The sequence below is a fragment of the Pyrus communis genome, chromosome 1 (genome assembly GCF_963583255.1).
Source record: "Pyrus communis chromosome 1, drPyrComm1.1, whole genome shotgun sequence".
In the NCBI taxonomy this organism is placed as follows: Eukaryota; Viridiplantae; Streptophyta; class Magnoliopsida; order Rosales; family Rosaceae; genus Pyrus; species Pyrus communis.
Window position 1 is genome coordinate 2,095,036 of NC_084803.1, and position 20,999 is coordinate 2,116,034.

The following is a 20,999-nucleotide window of genomic DNA, read 5'->3' on the forward strand; positions in this document are numbered from 1 at the left end:
TGAATGAGTATCCTCTCGTGATCTTTTTTGTGAGAATTCTAAAAATTTTCAAATCATGTTTGTTTATTATACATCGTGCGGTCAATTTCGTCACGAAGAGGATCTGAAGAGGATCCTCATTCCGAACAAATACGTATTCAGAGGATACGCCTCTCCATTTACACGTGTCGACTAAAGAAGAATAACTAGTGAGTTAAGTCTATACATATAATTAATTTAATACTAGAGCGGTGCAGTACTTGGGTTCCAAGCCTTTTGGTGCTCATTGGAGGACTCTATAAGAGGGACTACGTCAGACTCACGAGAGAAAGATCATACTATTAGAGAGCCCTTCGTGTAATTTACATCAAATATATACACAGTACTACAGTTGGCGTAGTCCAACTTTGAGGGCAAACCACTTTAACCTTGTTGTTAATCATTTAACTTTTTATTCCAAGTCCGTCAAGGGTTGATCATACTTATCTATGTTGACTTTCCAATTTTGAGCGTTAACAACTCAAATAGTAAATTGTCTTGGCTTCTCTTCACCTCTCCACCCATTGTGAATAGTAAATCTCATGACAGTTACAATTCACCAAGTATTCAACGTATGAGATTGATTCAGAATAAGTTGTTATGGTTATTACTCTTCATCCATTATGAATAGTAACTGCCATGAAACATAACTTGGGACTAGAAATGACATGGCTACTGCCAAGACTCCATCAGCCATGGCTTGAAGAAAGAGGTAGAGGTAGGGATGGGCAACGGTTATGTCGGGCGGGTAACCGCGGTTATTTACCCATAACCGTTTAAGTTTTTACCCACATAACCGTTTACCCGTTGGGTATTTACATAAACAGGTATACCCATACCCATAACCATTTATAAACGGTTAACCATACACATAACCGTATACCCATAACCGCATACCCATTTACTTTTTCTTTTTTTTTTACCTGTCTACCAATTTTTTTTAACAACTTGAAAATTAAAAAAAATTTGTCATAATTTTCTTTTTTTCTAACTATTAAATACCATTATAAGTACATTTAACATGTATTTTTATATTAACAGCAATATTATTTATGGATATATGTGATGTCTCCCAATTATTTGACGGTCAATCTATTACAAGAATCATGCATGATTGTAGGTTAATGAATATTCTTGTATACTGTTAATCTCAGCTACAAAATTTCATTAAAGTCAAATCTAATGGTCAATAGGATGTCTCCATTTTTTTTGAAAAATGGGGATCCCTTCCCTTAAAGGGCATGTATATATATGTAAGTACGCATCAATCTGCTAATAGGCTAATTTGATAAATATTTGGATTTTTATTTAGAAACATATGTTCATCGATCTAAGCCATTTAATCGATTTCTAATTTTGGGGTCAAATATTTATTGAAAACTCAAGGCCAATTAAATATATATAGGTACGCATCATCTAATAATAACATGTTTCTAAATGCTCAAGGTAATCATTATCTTGAATTGGTCAAAGCTCCAAAAGACTCCAAAACAAAATTGTCGAACACTAATGTTTTAGCACATTCAATCACATATATTAAACATTAGTCTGTTCTATCAACTATACTTTTCTCTCATAACCGCGGATAATACCCATAACCGTCCATTTAAATTTCACGGGTAAATGGTTATACCCATAACCATTTATTTATCTAAACTGTTACCCATAACCGTAACCGTCAAATTTAAATGGGCAGATAACTGCGATTACCCATAACCAATGGGTATTTGCCCATCCCTAGTGAGGATCCTCCTGACCAAGCTCATCGGGCCGTTGAAATTTTATCCAACGACTGCAATTAATATAACTTTTAGAGGGACCCCCTGTTTGTAGCCGTTGGATAAAATTTCAACGGCTCGATGAGCTTGGTCAGGAGGATCCTCACCTTTTGCTCAGGAGAGGATCCTAATCCGCATGTTTTGATATGGGTCTAATGTATTGCACAGTCATAAGTAGGGTCTAATAAGTAGAGCAATTAAAGTGTCCATAATTTGAAAACAAAATTGCACCGACTGTCGTTAAATGTTTTATCATGGCTCTTCCAGAATTAACATGGAACTTTAAGTTACACATCAAATCTCATCATTTCATAAAAAACTCTCATCTTTTTTAGTGTAAAATATATTGTTGTATTAAAAATAAAATAAAAAAAATTACTCATCAAATCTCATCGTTTCATCAAAAACTCTATTCGACACCTATTTTGAATTCTCCTCGCAATTCCTGCAGATTAGTATCCAAATTTGAATTTGAATTTGCATAAAGCTATGAGAACTATAAGTAATTTTACATGTTTTCGTTGAGTTGTTTACAATATCAAGCTTCATTTTTGCTGGTATTTGTTACATGATTCTAGTCTATATGATTTGCAAGCATTATACATTGATTGTCTTATGTAAGTAATTGCTCAAGAGGCTTTTGACATTGATTGTGTTAACTTCGGGGGCTTTTAACATTACCAAGATGGAGGACTACATCTTACTGTTAGAATCATGTAAAATTACTTATTCCACCATGATAGGTAGTTACAATATGGTAGGTAGTTTAGCTTGTACAAGTACTTATATGGCAGGTCATTCTGACTGTAAAAGTACTTATATAATAGGTAGTTTAGATTATAAAAGATCAGTTGAAATCTAAGTTTATACCGACTAATATTGTAATATGATAGGTAGTTTAGCTTGTACAAGTACTTATATGACATGTAGTTTAGACTGTAAAAGTACTTGTATGATAGGTAGTTTAGATTGTAAAAGATCAGCTGACATCTGGGTTTATGTCGACTAATAGAGTACTTGAGTTGAAAAAAAAATTGAAAAATAATATAACTAATAGTGAGGCCCCCCAAGAGATTTATAGATGTCCGAAATTTTGGAAATATCCTAAATTAATTTTAGGAAATATGTGGTGCGAATAGAATGACTCTAACTTTGACTTATAGCACACAATTTTTTGTCGAAAAAAAATTTGAAATTTTTATCTTTAAGAAATATTTTGCCCTGGAGTTAAGGAAAATATTGCAAAACCTTTAGATGTGATCCTACCGATTATTAGGTCTTGAAAATATTTTTTATTGATTCTTAAAGTGAGAAAATAGAAAAATATCTTTAAATTTGGGTTTTAAATCATTGATTACAAGTGTTTAAAAATGAATTATAATATATTTTGCATGGAAAAAATATATTTTGAAAAACACGAATATGATAGTTTGTTGTTATGGTAAGAGAAATAAAAGAAACATTAACAAAATAAAAAATAAAAATAAAAAACTGAAAAAAAAATTGAAAATGGAGGGATCGGTGTGAATATAGCGATTGTTTTCCGTATTAGTCACTACCTTTTTAGCGATTATCAAAGAGAATTGCTAGTAAAGTACCGATCGTATCATTTTCTTTTTTTTTTCTTTTTTTTTTTTTTTTCTTTTTCCATTGCATAGCTATAGTAGAGTAAAATAGTAATCACAATGCAAAGTATCAACCTAACAACAAAAAGTGCTGACACATGGAGTCCTATTCATAGACCTAAATAAAAAAATAACCACGATTGGACTAATCTGATTGCTAGGCCATAAAATTGGGAAGGGATCTTTTCCAGATCTCTTCCACCAAATCCACCCAATCACCTAATTCGGATCCTTGAAATTTAGTACAACTGCTAAAGTTATTATAACTTTTAAATGGGCCCTCTGTTTGTAGCCGTTAGATCAAATTTCAAGGGCCTTGATTGATTGATTGGATGGATTTGGTGGAAGGGATTCGGAGAGGATCTCTTTCCATAAAATTGGACCTATTTCAAGTTAGTTTATTTACACATAATAGATTTGTAAGGAATAAGTTAATTTAAACTACATATTAATGAAACTCTTTTTGTCAACTCTAAGAGGGTGAAAAAAACATTTTTGTCTTCTATCACAAAATAAAATTATGGACAATAAAGTAATTTGCACAAACTAAATTTTACAGTTGTTTTTTAAAGCATCATCTACATGTAATCCTAACAAATCACCTACAAGAACTCCGAATTTTTACGGGTGTATTGTTTTATGAAACTTCGAATTTCTATGGCACTTATTTTCAAAACTTCAAGTTTGAGTTTAAGTACAAACTCTAGGTTCATGATATCTCCAAACAAACACAATATACATATGTAGTGAACGGAAATAGCTTTGGGACCTATGTGTGAAAATAATGAGTGACGACCCAAAATATGGGGCTGTCGTGGCTTGCAGGCCCAAAAGAGTGGTTATTGGGTTGTTGAGCAACAAAGGAGAAGTAAATGGGTTAACAGATTATATACCCAATTATTGGGCTAAGAAGGAAGAGTGAAAAACAAGGCCTAACCCATGGGCTTGTTATATTATGCGAGCCAAAAATAAAACAAGGCCCAAAAGAAAAAAAAAACAAGTGGGACGGTTTGGTGCATATGCCCAATTAGGTTGCGGGTCGATTGCAGGCAGCCTAAGTTCGTAAGAAAGGTGATGCAAAACGGCTTTGTTTTGGACCTCAGAGTTTTGGAGCAGAAACGACTTGGTGGCTCAAGCAACGCAGCTTCAGGCTGCGACTCCCATGCGTGTAGGGTTTGAAAAATCCCATTTTTTTTCTTCTCTTATTCACGCATATTCAATTCACCACAATTATAAGAACAATAAAATTAAGCTGAATCTATAATTTGAAAAAAAAATGTAAAATTAGAGTTCATGCTTCATGGTGAATGTTTCATGCAATCATTGCTGAAAAAATATCAAAATTGAAACCATGTTTTATAGATTACTTGGATTGCTTGATGAATATTGTGAATGGCTTTGTAGTAAACAAGCATTCAGTTCCTTAGCTCAGTGTCAGGAGCGTGTTTAACAATGTGTTGTGGCCTAAATTTAACTGAAGGAGAGAGAATGGGGTGGAGCTGCATAAAGAGAAAAGATAGGCTTAGGAATTACTGTGATGATATTTCTCCGTACCTTGTGCCTTTTTGAAGAAAAATAATGGAGTTACTTGCCCTACAAGTAATACAAAGTTGTGCCTTTTTGTTTTTTATAATTAATTCTTGAATTGTTTCTCACTAATATTAGTAGTTGTTGAGACTATAAATATTCAAGTAATGATTTCTGTTGTGAAATTGGTGTGAATGCCCACATAAAGAAAACAACCACATATGGTTAAGGGTGGAAAGTGGAAGAATAGAAGTCAAAATTATATTGTTTAAATAGTAGAAGTTTGGTTTTTATTGTTTTGGTGTGTAAGCTTTTTACATGCATTAAAAGATACGTATGTTTGTATCGTATGAGTAGTACAAAAAGATGAAAAGCAGAAAATAATAATCATGTTTTCCTCATTTATCCCTCTCTACGTTCATTTCTCTCATCTGATACTAGTGAAGAAAATAAACAGAATAATACATGGCTTCCGTTTCACTTCAATCTCTAACAACTCTGATAATATATATAGGTATGTATCATCTGATAATAATATGTTTCTAAATGCTCAAGGTAATCATTATCTTGAATTGGTCAAAACTCCAAAAGACTCCAAAACAAAACTGTCGAACACTCTAATGTTTTAGCATATTTAATCACATGTATTAAACGTTAGCCCATTTTATCAACTATATTTTTCTCTCAAATGAGGCATAAATAAATAAATAAATATATATATATATTATGGTCCTTTATAACCAAATATATCTCAGGATACTAAACCTATTTAGAAACATTTTTATTTTATTTTTTATTTTAAGTTTTACATATAATAAAATAAACGATTAAATGGGTACCCGTTTATAACCGCGGGTAATACCCATAACTACCAATTTAAATTTCACTGTAAATGATTATACCCATAACCATTTATTTATCTAAACGGTTATTCATGACCGGAACTGTCAAATTTAAATGGATGGATAACCGCGGTTACTTATAACCAATGAGTATTTGCCCATCCCTAGATGGAGGTGAATTTTGGATTGGATGAGTGATCTGGCCATGGCAAAAAAAATCATGGGTGGACCTGCTCTAATGGGAGGAACATACGAAACTAATGACGCACAGGTCCAATATTAACTCTAGGTTCAAATACTTGTATCCTAAATGCAGTATAAGATGGAGTCAAATATAGATGGGAGAAATTTTGTCATGTACTCGAAATATGATTCGGTATATTACATGTCATAATATTATTAAAGAGATTTTTTTTAAGTGTTCCTGCACTTGTTTAACACACATAGTGGTTCGTGTTCCGAATTCATTGAAAAATTTCTCCATATATGGATTATCAAAGATAAAAAACAATATAGCTTAACAATTAAATATGACGCCAGGAAAGGAAGCAAAGCACATATCCTTGAGATTTTCGAGTTGCTTGAGCAATTTTCAAGAAAAAATTGTTTATGGCAACAATTATTTTCTTAATAGATTATAATTATATGATCAGTACACAGATCGCAGAAACGATGATGCATGTTTGAGAGAGGCTTTAATTATTATTTTCACACTAATTTCTGGGTTTGATGACTGCATGCAAGGCATGGAGTTTGTGATTGGTGAAGATAGCGGTATCTTCTTCTTCGTCTCCTTCTCCTAGTCTCCACTCAAACTCCTGCACCAACCTTCCGATAGTTGTGCATACTATTAGCATTGCCTGAAGAGAACCGGCACACGCCCTCTTTCCAGCTCCAAATGCCATTGTCTTCTGCAATTCCATTGGATCCCATTTTTCCTTCTCCAGAAATCTCTCTGGCTTCCATTCTTCTGGCATTTCCCATTTGTTTTTGTCCATGTTACACCCGTACAAGTTTACAGCAATCTGCACATACAAGAAAGATTAATCTCATAATGGAATGTATGTATGTATTCTATCAATTACCTGTGTTCCAACAGGGATATAGTAACCTCCTAATTGGGTATCTTCATCAACATATTTTGTAAGAGCTACTGGAACTGGACTGTGCTTCCTCAAAGTTTCGTGGAAAACAGCATTCAGGTATGGCAGCTGGGACAAGTGTTCCTCACTAACCTTGTCGCATCCACAAGCATTTTGGATTTCTTCGTGCAGACGTTCCTGTAATTATACATTTTAAACACCCGGTCAATATCTATATGTGTCAGCTAGTGAAAAGAGAGTAATGTTAGGGAAACTAAAATTTTAAATAAAATTTGTAAACCAAATAATATGTCATCCATAAAAATAAACACGTTAATCAATACTTAAGTAATAATTCAATCATCAACAATTACATCATTAGGTTAACAAATTTAATCTATCTAACATTATATAAAAATAAAAAAAATCATAAATCTAACTGTTATTTTATTTTCGATCAGAAAACGCAGGCAGTCAAGTCCGAGTCCAATCGACGTCGAGATCGTCGGATTTCCCAACAAAACATACCGGAGAGCTCACTGTTCTAACTGTTATTTCACTATCAGTAAAGAGGTGTTTGTTTATGATTTGATTTTCAAAAAGTGTGTCTCATCTCAATAATATTATTCAAGAAAATTAAACTAATTAATAAGTAAAAAAATTACAAATTAAAGTATCATTTGCATATAAAATTTAAAATTAGGTATCAATTACTGAGACAATAACCTGTCGTTTTGGATGCTTAGCAAGTTCATACATAGCCCATTCCATTGTTACCACTGTAGTATCCGCTGCCTCAAGAATCGATTCCCAAACAGAAACGGTTATTTACTCCGTTGTAACCGTTTCTCCTTCACAAAGCAAGCAGTCCAGAAAACAATTTACCTCCTGTTTCATTAATCCACCCAAGTAATTATATAAACAATCAATTTTTTTTTTTTTTAATTATTACAAGCAATGATGAGAGTGAGAAGAGTTTGATGAATCCGAGTGCAGTCGGATTAGTAAAAAGACCCTAACCCTCTGAGACAATCGACCACGTGCATATAAAAAACCAATGAATAACTAAACAAAACCTTTCCAAATTAAATTAAGAATAATTAGCATATCGTTATTAAATTTGAAAGCAAGAAATGAATTGAAGGAGCAACCTCTCCGGAAGCAATTCGTTTCATTGACTCCTTAATCAGGACACTCATTACTGCCTTCCTGCGGAAACAGATATTCTGGATTTTCATTTCCAAGTTCTTGCTGGGAATCCATCTCAGATAAGGAAAGAAGTCCCTCCAATCAGTTTCAGTGGCACCCTTGAGCACATCAGCTACAAGAATCTCGTAGATCTCATTTCTTGACAAAGTAGTTCCAAGCTTCTCCACATAAATTGATCCTTCTACGTTCTTTCCCAAGGCCTGGTAAATTTGATCAAGATAATCAATTAACTTAACTGTAATGTCTTGAAGAAAATAAACTCACCTGCTTCAACGAAAGTCCGAAGAGTTCGGGCTCGAACACTTTCTTGAAATTCACAGCTTCATTAGGAGACTTTTTTACATGAGCATGCAATTGGCTTGACACAGTGTCTCTCAAGGTATATCTGTGGTTCCGGTGCCGCTTCTGTGTAATATATATATACCTCTACAGCCACATCTGCGGTATTGAGGACAACCACAGTGGAAGCACCAGTCCTGATGGAATAGATTGGTCCGTACGTTTCAGCCCAATTTGTAAATGTCTTGTAGGGCTTCTTCTCCTTCATCTGCAACAAATTCCCCACCACCGGCAACCCAGGTACCACTGCAAAAACATTGGCAAAAATAAAAGTTGAATCTTTAGGATCCCAATATATCATTCAAAAAATGAGAGAGTACTTTCTATTTTGGGCTGGCTAGTATTGAGCTTTTGAGCTCCCTTTCTGATCAGCAAGCAAATCGGTTTTACAAGGGTGAGTTCTAGTCGCTGAGTTTATATCAATTTAATTTGATATGACTGAGAAAAAAAATAATTTTGCATGTGCTTATAAGTAATTAGGTTATTCCTCATATTGTCAATTGATTTTAAGGATTTGTTATTAGCACTCCAAAAATCTCATTCTACACTCCTTACAAATTTGGAATATTAAATGAGATTTTTGGAATGCTAATAACAATTTCCTTGATTTTATGGTAGAACTTCAACTTTCTTCATACTTGAAAGCGGATTTGAAAGCGCAGTTGAGCTAGAGTGCATGACGGAATGAACATTGTATATAGAGGGCCGGGTAAACGAACATTTGTGCTATCTACATGCATAAGTGAAAGCGCTTCATACCATACAAGAAAAGCTGGCAATAGCTACTGACTTTGTTGTATAGAATGAACGTTTAGTTTGCATTTTGGAAGGGCAAGTTCTACCCAGGATTCCTACGTTGACGCAGATAAACTGAAAAGGGAAAGAGGACATGGAAATGAAGGCAAAGAAATAGAAGTAGTTACCTGGGACAGGAGGAGGTTTGGCGTATGGTCCTGTCTTTTTTGTGAAGATGAATTCTTTGATGAAATATTGGAAGAAGAGCAAAGAAAAAGTACCCACTACAACAATGGTGGAAAATGAAGTTTTTATTGCTTGAAAATCGTGAAGGATGTGTTCTAATCCTTTTCCATCGAGAAAGGCATCCTTTTTTTGGCCTTTCGACCTTCCATTGAGATCATGGATATAATAGTCAAGTAATATTTCATATGAATCCAATTTATTGTTGCAGGAACAATTTGAGTTCTGCTTATTTTGTCAACGGAAAGATTCTTGAGTGTTAATGGTTCTCACTGGATGTTGATGGTTAACCCAATAATTAAATACAATTAGTGATTTAACAATTTTTTTAAAGCGTAATGCTGGAGAGACTAAATCTGTAAACTAAAATTTTATAAGTTTAATGGTAATAAACGGGACTCGTGTAGACTAAGACCTGGTTTGGTACTGAGGTGATTCTGAAAAAAGCTGCTATCAAAAAAAGCTGGGAGCTGTTTTTGTGTTTGGTAAACACTCAGCTTCAGCTTTTTTTCACAGTTTTGGATGAAAAAAAGCCAAAAATAAGAAGCTACAAAACCTAGCTTTGAAAAACTGGCTTTTTTTCACATCTGTTTTACATAAGAGTTTACCAAACACTCTAATACTGCTTTTTTTTTTTTTTCAAAAGCACTTTTACAAAAAAGTTTACCAAACACTCTGCTGCTTTATTTCACAGCTGTTTATTCTCACAGCACAGCAGAAGCAGCTTTTTTTCAAAGCACAGCAATACCAAACCAGCCCTTAGTAGCTTGCTAAGAAGTCTTAGCGAGTCCCCTCGACAGCGTCGGTACTACTAAGACCTTCGCTTCCTCTCCTTCACATCCCAACACCTGCTTCATTTCTTTCCTAATAACGGGTTTCTTCCCTAATTCCCTCGCCAGCGTACAGACTATGTGATTACACCTGCGTGTAGAAAATCAGGAAGATGGAAATCATGGCCTTGCTGGTCCTCAAGTGAAATCCAGACGAATTTGACCCGATCACCAACGCCTCTGATATCAGCCACTTCGGCTACTTCCAAAGGTCTAGGGTTCAGGAGTTCATCGTCTTCGTCAGTCGCACTGCCGCCAGAGGCAACCCGCCCCCAGCGCTAGTCCGTCAAGCACGAAGGGTCTTTTGGTATCTGACATGAATATGAAGAATGGTTTGTGGATAGGACTACAGGGATCGAAACAGTTGGAATTTTTGTCAAACCAAGAGAGATTGAAGGAGGAAAAGGACGGCAGAGCGGGGATTGAAGCTTGTCAAAGAAGAGAAGGAAAGGAATTCTCTGGATGCGAAGAAGATAAAGAAAAGGAAAAGGAAAGTAGAGAGAGGGGAAGAGAGTAGTCAGCAAAAAAAAAAAAGTGACATTAATAATAATAAAATACTAATAAATTGATTAGAAAATAACAAAAGGATTATTTGTATATGAAAATAATTTAGTCTGTAGGTTAGTCTGATACTGTATCAAACGTTTCTTTATTCTTATACTACTTAGTCCATGCGAAGTCAATCCAACTTAGTCTTTGAAGTTAGTCCAGTGCAACAAACGCACCCTAAATGACATAGAAGTTGATGATTAGATTATTAAATGTATTTTATTAATTTTTAATTAGTTTAATCATTTATTATAACTAATGTTGAGCTGATTGATGCAATTATCTTACTTTTTTCTTTTTTTTCAATCAAGGAAGGTGAATAGATTACTGATTAAATTTTAAATGTCCTTTATTAAATTTTAATTAGTTTAATAATTTATTTTATAAAATAATAAAATAATAAAATAATAGTTTAATTTGACATATCGGTTGGGAAATAAAACTTTAAAAGATGTCAAAGTGCCACATAAGCTGTCAAAAATTTTATATTCAAAATTTTACATCTCTTTTGGAGATGGTCTAAGAGCATCTTCAAATGAGAATTCAAATTGCTAACTTGGTAATTTGACATATTGTTAATATTTTCCTTCCACTCAATATGCCAAAATTTATTGCTTTATTTATGTTGTTTTTAAACAAAAATAATAAAAGTTGGGTTATTGTTGATTTAAAAATAATAAAATAATACTTAAATATGCTAGCATTTAAAGTAAGGTAAGTGGAATGTCTTTGAAAATATTAAAAATAAAATTTGAAAGCAGCGTCAAATTTGATATCTCTTTGTCCATATCAGCTTAACCTTATTTTTCATATCATCTTTGACATCTCGGTTGAAGTAAATGGTACGTCATTTGTTTCTGTTATATGACCATGTGGTATTTTTGACATCTCTTTTGGAGATAATCTAAACAAATTATTAGTTTAACCGCTGTAAAATTTAATCCATGGGGTAAGTACATAAACTATTTTAAGGAATTTGAGAGACTTGAACACACAAGTATCTGCATATTCTTCGTCTCCGTCCCCCAGCCGCCAATCGACCAACGACGATGCACCCTATTAACATAGGCTCCCAAAGCAGCATATCAAATTGATCCCAAACACTCCACAAACCCTGGGGGCCCATGAAGAATTTCAATGAGGCTCCTGTAATTCGAGTGAAAGCCCAAAGACTTTCTAATCGGACCTTAATTTTTAATTTTCACAGAGTATGTACTTTACATTGAACCATGAGTCTCATCATAATAAGTCTCGACTATTAATAATTAGACATCAAACTTCCAATATACATATATATAGCAATGGGTAGGCGTTGACTGAGATGGGAGACTACATTGCATAGTGGGGCCTTTTTTTTTGTTTTTTTTTTTTCTTTCGAAGAAGAAGATCAGCTGGTGGACTCCCACATCAATCTACTTTTTTGAGGTTAAGAAGACTTACAAAACATTTCAGCATCTTCTGACCATTATTGTGTGATTCATCAGCATCATAAATCAAATACAGAATGTACCATATAAAATACAGACCAAAAGTCGTCTCCAATTACTGAACTTTCCCGTTGTGGTTTGGACAGTTTTTGGATAGACCAACAGTATAATTAAACTAAAAACTGAAATAATTGGTGGTTGATGCTTCCGCAGCCTCAAAAATGGAGGCTGGAGTTGTCATTCATCTTTTCAATCATTGACTCGTTATAAGCCAATCCCTTTCCCTATTCGTCGCGTGCTCAAACGACCATATGTCATGTCCTTTTCCCTGTCTTCTGGAATTTTACAATTCCCTCGAATAGTGCGAGTTACACAACGAAACATTAAATTATGTTTCAATATAACACACAGCCACGTGGCTGTATAGTGATGTGTATTAATTTCCCATTATGATACTATTTATTGGAAAAGGATCCTCCTCCAATCTTTTTTCTAGAGATATGAGAGATTCATAAATTATGTTCATTTAGCATACATTGTGCGGTTAAAAATTTAAAATTAAATATAAATAGTACTTAATTTATAATGAATGAACATGATTTCTGGATTCCCTGATCCCCAGATCCCTAGGAAAATGATCTGGTGAATATCATTTTCCATATTTATTGAAGAGAAATGCTAATGGACCTTATTAAAAGTGAGATTCTTGGTTACCTTATGATTTTATTACAAAATTTAATAATGTTGGCATTGAAATTGTTGTTAAACTATGAGGTGATAGAGACTTAATGAAAAATTTGACTTTTGAAAGAGTTTCCTTAATATTCATCTTTATTGAATAACGAGATAAACTTACTTATCTACCATTAAGTCACGTAAAGATATACCTATGAAGATATATACAAGAAATTTTCAATGTATCAACACGTCTACTCATGCACTACAAGTTACGATTTTATATCAAATTCATCATAACTGCATATTTTTATATTAAATTTAGTAAATTGTTATTAACATTTTAAAAATCTCATTCTACATTTCAAAATTTTTATATTAGGAAAGAAAAATACACTTGTGAGGAATGTAGAAGAAGATTTTTGAAATGTCAAAAACATTTTCCTAAATTTATGTGAAATTTCTTGAAATTAAGTTGAAATCGAGTTTCGTTGGACGAGTTGATCATCGGCGGATATTGTTTAATTTGTTTCACATTGGGTTAACCTAATCAGGCTAATCAAGCTAATGTGGCTGACATAAGCGCTTCCGTCATCACCTGCCTCGATTACAAACGCACTCAGTCGGCGTGAATCAGTCAACTTTCAAATTGTCAAAAGGCCCCTTTTATTTTCCCTGTTTTTCTACTTTTACCCCCATTTTGTCTTTTTGTTTATGCATTATAGTTTGAAAGACATTAATCCTACTCAGATTTATAGCTTTAAATTCCCATAATACCCTTAACGGTTTCAATTACGCATGAAACTTGGTAGGGCCATCATCGTCTTCTACCACATTAATTTTTTATTTTTCAGGAAGGTTGCACGAACGTGTTCATGGAGAAGGGCCATTCACAGTCAAAGTCAACAAAGAAATGGAAAGCGACTTGGGGAGGGTCCCCTTGCTCTCCTCTAGAATTGTCGAAAGACCAAATTATCCTCGGAATTATGTGGATTTTATTTTCCGTCGCAACTAATATTATCTTTCCAATTGACTATTTAGATTAAATTATAGTTTTGACTTGTAAAGTAAGAAGTTTTAGGTTTAATTATTACTAAAGTTAAATTTGAACTTTATTATTGCTAGCTTATTGTGAGGCTGAACCCATCATCTTTCCTTAATGTAGATAATATCGTTTGTTAAAAAAAATTAACACAATAGAAAATTAAAATGAACTTTTTCTAGCATAAGTTATTAAAAGAATTTACTCACGTCATGCAAATCCTAAACTTGATCCTCTCTCTTTAGTATACGTGAATTAATAGTAGCAATATATAATATATTAAAAAAAATTCAAAAAAGAATGCCTCTAGCAAAATTCGAGCTCACGCAAAAGTATAAAACCATCAAACATGTTTGATGAATCCAAAAAATAAATTTAAAAAATGTTGAAAATTAAAAAGGTAAAATAAGATAAGAAGATAATGATTTACTCAAATATTCGAAAAAATAGAGATTAACCACATCCTTCCTTTGTGAGTAGATTATTTTACCAATTTAATTTTTCACTTTTTGTTTAAATCATTATTATCTAATGGTAAAATCCGATGCCGTATAAAGATGTGTCACAATTCACAGAAAGGAGACAACAAAGGCACAATCGTAAATAAGGAAAGAAGCGAAGACCATTTTCGTCTACAAAACCAGCCGCCGTTCTAATAAAACCTATTATTTGTCCCAATTGCAGCCCACTCTGCGATTTTCTGGCGATTCCAAATCCAACTGCTCGTGACTCGTGAGTCGTGACTCGCGAGCTTCACTCGCTCCCTCTCTCACTCTCTCTCTCTCCGGCAAACCACCTCCGAGCTTCCCCCACAGACCCTAATTTTCCCAATCCCCAATTCCCTCCTATTCTGTAACCCCACCTTTCAATTCAACCTTCCCGCCGCCGATTCACCGTCGTCAACCTCCGCAATGGCATTTATCGCTTGCTAGGGTTTCCTAGATCGATCCGGTCACTCTCCGACAGCGCACTGCACCCCTACCTCACCAACCTAATCAAATTCGTACTTATGGCTATCCGCGTAACCCTCAGCTTTTCCGGCTATGTGGCCCAAAACTTAGCATCCTCTGCAAGCCTCCGCGCGGGGAACTGCCGAGGATTTCAGGAATGCTGGGTTCGGTCTCGGGTATTCGGATCCAACCAGAAGCCCGATCGCGACCCCTCCGTCCCCGTCCGCAATTACCAGACCCAATTCTCCCGCTCGAAGCCTTCATCGGCTGCCGTTAAGCCCTTGTCGTCGTTGTACACCGCTCTCGCTGAGGAGATTCTGGGCGAGAGCTGCAAGAGCCCGATCGTGCTGGGCTTGATCTCGCTTCTGAAGTCAACGGCTATCGCCACCGGCATCTCTTTTGCTCCGGCCTCTTTGGAGATTTCGCCGTTTAAATCCGGTTCGGTCATGCCCTTTTTACAGGTCTCAAAGTGGTTGCCCTGCAACGAGTCCGCCCCGGTGTCGATAATGAAGGAAGTGGATAAAGGTGGAACGTTGTGTGTCGATGAGGTTGCAGAAGCCTCGCTGCTGGCTAAGAAAGACTTGGGCAGGACTGGGTTTTTGTCGCGGTTGTTGAATTGTTGCTCGGAGGACGCTAAGGCTGTGTTCACTGCTGTTACAGTCAGTGTATTGTTTAAGTCCTTCTTGGCTGAGCCCCGATCAATTCCCTCCACTTCAATGTACCCTACTCTCGATGTCGGCGATCGCGTTTTGGCGGAGAAGGTAAGCCATTGTTAGAATTTTTGCCGTGTTTGATTAGTCCAATGTTGGCAATTTGATTGATTGATAGTTATTTTAGTATTGGTTAGTACAAGTAAGAACTGTGAATTTGAATTGGGATATGGAAATTTAGGCTTGCAAGCGTTACTTGGTGAATTGAAATGTGGATAATTTTCTTCTGTTGGTGTTTGAAATTGATTTCGCCTAGTGTCCCTCATGCATTATATTCTCAAGCGGAAGATAGTTCAGCTGATATCTTTTCTTCTTATGATGAATCAGGTTTCATATTTCTTTAAAAACCCCGAGGTTTCAGATATAGTAATTTTCAAGGCACCCCCAATCTTACAGGTAATGTATATAACTAAGTTTTGTAAGAATTTTCGATTACCCTCAGTTACATTTTGTAATAAATTTTTGCAAGCGGTGCTGACATTTTCTTCTTCTGTTTTGTTGTGTACTGTGTAGGAAATCGGTTATAACTCAACCGATGTATTCATCAAAAGAATTGTAGCTAAGGCTGGAGATTGTGTTGAGGTATTATTCTCATTAATCTTCGCAGTTCAAGGTTATAGGTTTATAGCTCAGGCAGTGTGTTCAAAGAATGGAAAAATTATATGCCATGACTTTTGACATGTTATTTGCTTGGATTTCTATTGAACAGGTCCGCGATGGGAAATTGCTGATCAATGGTCTTGTTCAGAACGAAAATTACATATTGGAGCCGCTCGATTATGAAATGGATCCAGTGGTAGGCGTCCTCTTCTGGCTTCTCATTCATTTCCTTTCCTTCAGTTGATTTGCATATAGAGAGATATTGACGATTGCTTACAAGATTGTTACCTGCTTGCTTGATGTTGCAGCTTATTCCAGAAGGTTCTGTCTTCGTAATGGGAGATAATCGCAACAACAGCTTTGACTCTCATAATTGGTAAGTACTTAGTATTGCACATGAAGATCATAATCCTTCAAACTGAATTGTTATATCCTCTTAACCAAAAAAAGAATTAGCACATGCCTGATATGTTGATGTTGTTTACTTCTTGTTTTCAGGGGCCCGCTTCCTGTCAAAAACATTCTTGGCAGATCAGTATTTCGCTATTGGCCTCCCTCCAAGGTGTCCAACACCATGTTTGAACCACAAGGACCAAGTAATGCCGTTGCGATTTCTTGACCAGTTGCCCTGTGTTTGCAGGAAGGAGTACCTCAAAATACATTCTTATTCTTTTTATCAAGATAGTGAGTGTTTGCAGGAAGGAGTACCTCAAAATACATTCTTATTCTTTTTATCAAGATAGTGAATTTATTTTCACCACTCTTTTGGCTCGTTTTCGAGCACTTTGAACATGCTTCGGATGGATTAACTTATCCATCAATCTGAATCTTGTATGAAATTTAATCTTACTCTAAACAAGAGTGGCGAGGAAAAGAAAGAAAGGTGGAGCTAAAGTTTCCATTTTGTATGATTCATCAAATTATTTTGTTCTTATGTGTTGTGGGAGGTTCAGCTGCCATACATGAGGTTTCAGCACCTGTGAGGAACCAAACATCCGAAGGACGGAGAAGATTTATCTGGAAATACAGCACCTCTCGAGCCGGATGCAGGTCTGATCGCCTTAGATGCCGATGGATGTTATTCTCATTGTACGATACAATGAGACGGAGACGGTTAACGGATGTTCGCCGCAGATGGTTCTTTGCGGTAATGCTGAAAGCTAGCCCATGAATGAAACTTGGCCCCCCGTCTTAACTGTTGCCTGTAGGCTTTAGGCTTTGCTTGCTTCCTTTGAAGCACATCTCTGTAAAATGACGTCTTTGGAGTTTTTCTGTTCCATTTTATAAGACGCATTCTTCTTCTGGGTAAATCGTTTTTCGTTAATAATTCAAATCAAACTCTGCTCGTGATTTGAATTATTTCACTTCAAGTCAGCCCAACTTAACTTCAACTTATAATTCAATATTATAGTTTTTTAACCCTTTTTGTTTGAGCATTGAAAAGATTCTAATCTAGTTATGGAATTCTTGTCGATATGTCACCGACAAAAAGACATCATGTTTACTATTGAAGAATGAACCGTTTGATAGAGAATGGATAAGTTATGAAATAAAAATTATTTGATAATCATTTCGCTTATTGAGTCAAAAAATTTATTAAACAGTTAGAAGGCTTATCAAGTTCAAATTTTATCCCTGCTTAATAAAAATAAATAAAAGATAGTGCTATTCTTGTTAATTATTCGTCATTGATTTTTTTTCTATTCATTCAATTTGATGACCAAAAATTAATATAAGTATGTTACACGTGAACATATGTGCATGGATAACATTACCCAAAATAAAACTAATAATAGCAACCAAATGAAAAAAGAAAGTGACAGATAATAAATGGAACCGTCTGATCATCATTGGAACCCAAAACGCAAACACGGCGGTGGTGGTGGGTCAGCTGGTGAGAGAGTGGCACGCGATCCCTTCGGCTTAAGTCCGTCGTTGACGAATCAATACATACACAAAAGACGATGAGGACCGGCGGCGCCACCGTCTCCCTCCTCCTCCTCCTCTACCTTCAGTATCCACTTCAATTCATTCTCGCTTTCAATTCTTCCTTTCTCAACGACGACACCCAAATCCTGCAGGTACTGTCTCTCTCTCCCTCTATCTCTCTCTCCGCTCGATCTCGTCTCTCTCTCTCTCTCTCTCTGTGACTATTAATTTCTACTTTTCTTTTCCATTTTTGTGAAATTTGAAGGACGTGTTGAAGCAAATCTCGGCCAAGCACAAGTGGGATTTGCAGGACGTCAGGGTCTCGAGGCTGGATGTGGACAGGGTCCGATTCGGGAGCGCCCAGCGGTACGAATTTCGGGTCGGATTCGGGAAGATCCACGTTGGCGTCTTGTTCTCGGACGACGTTGCCTCCTGGAACAAGTTCAGGAAACCCAGAACGCATTTGAGCTCTCTCGTTCAGGACCTCAGCTCCATGGCGGTTGTCGATACCTTCGAATTGGAGGGTCCGTTTGAGTTGCGGGTCGGCGGCGCTCACGAGCTCTCGCTTTCATTGCCGGTACGCTCAAATTACGGAATTCAACGCTTAATTGAACTTGAATTTCAGAATTCTGTTAATTTTCTTGATTGGTTCCCATCAGTTTACAAATGATTGGATCAAAAGTAGGACTTTTTTTCACTAAATTGTCACTAAACCGGCACTAAACGAACACAGAAAAACTTGTTTATTTGGGCTGTTTATTGAACCATGTATTGAGAATTCGAAGAAAGTTCTATTTGTGCATATTTCACAAGTGTTTCAGAAGTGTTGTTGATTAGTGCTCACTTGTTGCTCGTTTGGAGTTTTCGGACAATTTCATACACAAATAGCTCGAGCAATTTAGGCAGCGTTGAACACATTATTTGCGTTTATATATTGTAGATGAACGCTACATATAGTGGGTTGAAAAGGATTCTTGTTGGTGAAGGCATAACTGTGGAGGTAAGCAGAGCGATCGAAGTCTCCGTGTTTCATGCATCTGATCTTGGTTTATCAGCAAATGGCAGTGGTACTGCTAAGAAGGAGAGAAGTGAGTTTTGGCCCATTGGGCATTCGTACTGTGCACCATTAGTTCCAATTCGTGTTTTAGGGCCGGCAAAGTTGGTTGCATACAAGACTCGAAATCATAATGCTCACATTGAAACTAATTTTATATCCAAGGAGATAGTTGAATTGTTGGCAGAGAAGTGCTACAGAAGTCAAGCATACAAGAAGCGGCCTTGCCCCATTGGTTCTTTAAGTTTGAGGATCTCCATGCTGGAAAGGATTTGGAAAGGCTTTCTTGGGGATAGAATGCGCCAAAACCGTTCGTCGGGATTTGTTGAAGGAAAAATCAAAGCCTCAACTATGGTCCGCTTCAAGGTTGAGCTGGAAAGGGATTTTCGGAGGATTGGTGCGCTCCATGACAAGGAAAGGTGGAGAACTAGGCCAGCCGTTGAACGGGTTGGGTTTGAAGTTTTGGCGAGAGTTGAGTTAGAGAGGGTTAAGCCTCTCTTTGTTAAAAAGATTAGGCCCTTTGTTGTAGCCGATTCAGTTGCATGGAGTAGTTTGACGTCAAATATTTCCTTTACCAAGTCCGGACCTTTCCTTGTCCCTCCAGAGGCGTTAACACTGGATGTGAAGTGGTAGAGTAAACTTGTTGTAAAGTATTCTTGTTTGAGAATGTTTTGCAGATTAAGGCAACAATGCGTTGTTTGTGCCCTTGCTCTTCTTCGATATGATGGATGAAACAGTACATGTCAATTGTTAGGTAACACGCTCGATTGCTCCTGTAAATAAATTGTTAATTAAGAACAAACGTTATACATATTGATGACTTGATACTATTATCATCTTATTTTGCTTTCGAATATATAATCTGATAGAGTCAGGATTTTTGCTGGACTGTTGCCTCTCCGATCGCTTGAGTCTCATTTTCATTGCATAATCTTTTTCCTTTATGAGTTTTCGGTTTCGGTTTCAGTTTTGGTGGAGACTGACACCATATATGTTTGCATGAGAATGGCTAGTCTAGAATAATAAGCAACTATAATAGGGAAATGATTCCCGCACTTTGGAGAAGTTTTCTCCGGAGTGCGGAAATCATTTTCCCTTATCGTATTGCCCTTCATTTTTAAGTTTGATATCATGTATTCGTGTGTTATAAAATGCGTTGTTTTCGTAAGATGGGTTCTCTTAATAATGTAGATGATTATTGCTTTTCATTACAATATATACTAATCAACCCTTTAATCCTAGCAAACCCTAATTAGGCTTTAACCATTTCGACCTTCCCATTGTAATCACCTTTCTTAACCACTTCCACCTTTTTGTACTTGTACCAAGGTGCACTTCATTTTTAACTGAACTATTTCTTCAACGTGTGTGACTGTGCTTAGTAGAATCGCTTTTGGTTATATACAAACGTTTTCATTCTAAAAGCACTTCAAAACAAGTCTTTCAGTAGTTTCGTATTTCAAATTGAACTCGAGTAAATTTGTAAGCATAGACAACCTCAATGTACCTGAATTGATCTGTTCTCTGAACAATTTCATGTTCTTCACCTGCTTCTTCGTCATGGATCTCATGCAACTCCTCGTTATTCTCAGGAAATCGAAGTTTTCAGTTTTCTGATGGCAACCACACAAACCTAAACAGGAAACAATCAAGAACAAAATTAATCAACGTCTAATTAAGCATTTACGACAAAAAGCACCTGCCTCCTAACTCAGACGCTGTTATTTTCTTTAAATATTACCGTTTGACACGTCTGCATAAATCTGAGATTAATTACCTGTAGGATACATAAGAGGGGCCTGATCCAAACCACAAAAGTAACACAAAAAATAAGG

At 35.9% G+C, this 20,999-nt stretch overlaps 2 protein-coding genes and 1 pseudogene across 2 annotated transcripts; 2 read left to right on the plus strand and 1 right to left on the minus strand.

The window, feature by feature from the left end:
- Nucleotides 1-6,503: 6,503 nt before the first annotated feature.
- LOC137748081 (ent-kaurene oxidase-like) lies at nt 6,504-10,255 on the minus strand (annotated as a pseudogene).
- A 4,525-nt stretch (nt 10,256-14,780) lies between these two features.
- Nucleotides 14,781-16,819, plus strand: LOC137739168 (probable thylakoidal processing peptidase 2, chloroplastic). Its single transcript, XM_068478686.1, has 6 exons — nt 14,781-15,632; nt 15,909-15,977; nt 16,095-16,163; nt 16,291-16,377; nt 16,490-16,557; nt 16,680-16,819. The coding sequence occupies exons 1-6, from the start codon at nt 14,931-14,933 to the stop codon at nt 16,798-16,800; spliced, it is 1,116 nt and encodes a 371-aa protein (XP_068334787.1). The 5' UTR covers nt 14,781-14,930; the 3' UTR covers nt 16,801-16,819.
- Nucleotides 16,820-17,985: 1,166 nt separating this feature from the next.
- Nucleotides 17,986-20,053, plus strand: LOC137739174 (protein TUNICAMYCIN INDUCED 1-like). Its single transcript, XM_068478701.1, has 3 exons — nt 17,986-18,262; nt 18,376-18,687; nt 19,051-20,053. Exons 1-3 carry the CDS (start codon nt 18,146-18,148, stop codon nt 19,795-19,797), a joined length of 1,176 nt encoding a protein of 391 aa, XP_068334802.1. The 5' UTR covers nt 17,986-18,145; the 3' UTR covers nt 19,798-20,053.
- The last annotated feature ends 946 nt before the right edge of the window (nt 20,054-20,999 follow it).

Excerpts from the sequence above, each read along its gene's own strand:
- LOC137739174 (XM_068478701.1), top strand. The coding sequence starts at position 18,146 with ATGAGGACCGGCGGCGCCACCGTCTCCCTCCTCCTCCTCCTCTACCTT. Across the intron at positions 18,263-18,375 it reads ACGACACCCAAATCCTGCAG|GACGTGTTGAAGCAAATCTC; the intron begins GTACTGTCTCTC and ends TGAAATTTGAAG. Across the intron at positions 18,688-19,050 it reads AGCTCTCGCTTTCATTGCCG|ATGAACGCTACATATAGTGG; the intron begins GTACGCTCAAAT and ends TATATATTGTAG.
- LOC137739168 (XM_068478686.1), top strand. The coding sequence starts at position 14,931 with ATGGCTATCCGCGTAACCCTCAGCTTTTCCGGCTATGTGGCCCAAAAC. Across the intron at positions 15,633-15,908 it reads ATCGCGTTTTGGCGGAGAAG|GTTTCATATTTCTTTAAAAA; the intron begins GTAAGCCATTGT and ends ATGATGAATCAG. Across the intron at positions 16,378-16,489 it reads ATTATGAAATGGATCCAGTG|CTTATTCCAGAAGGTTCTGT; the intron begins GTAGGCGTCCTC and ends TTGATGTTGCAG.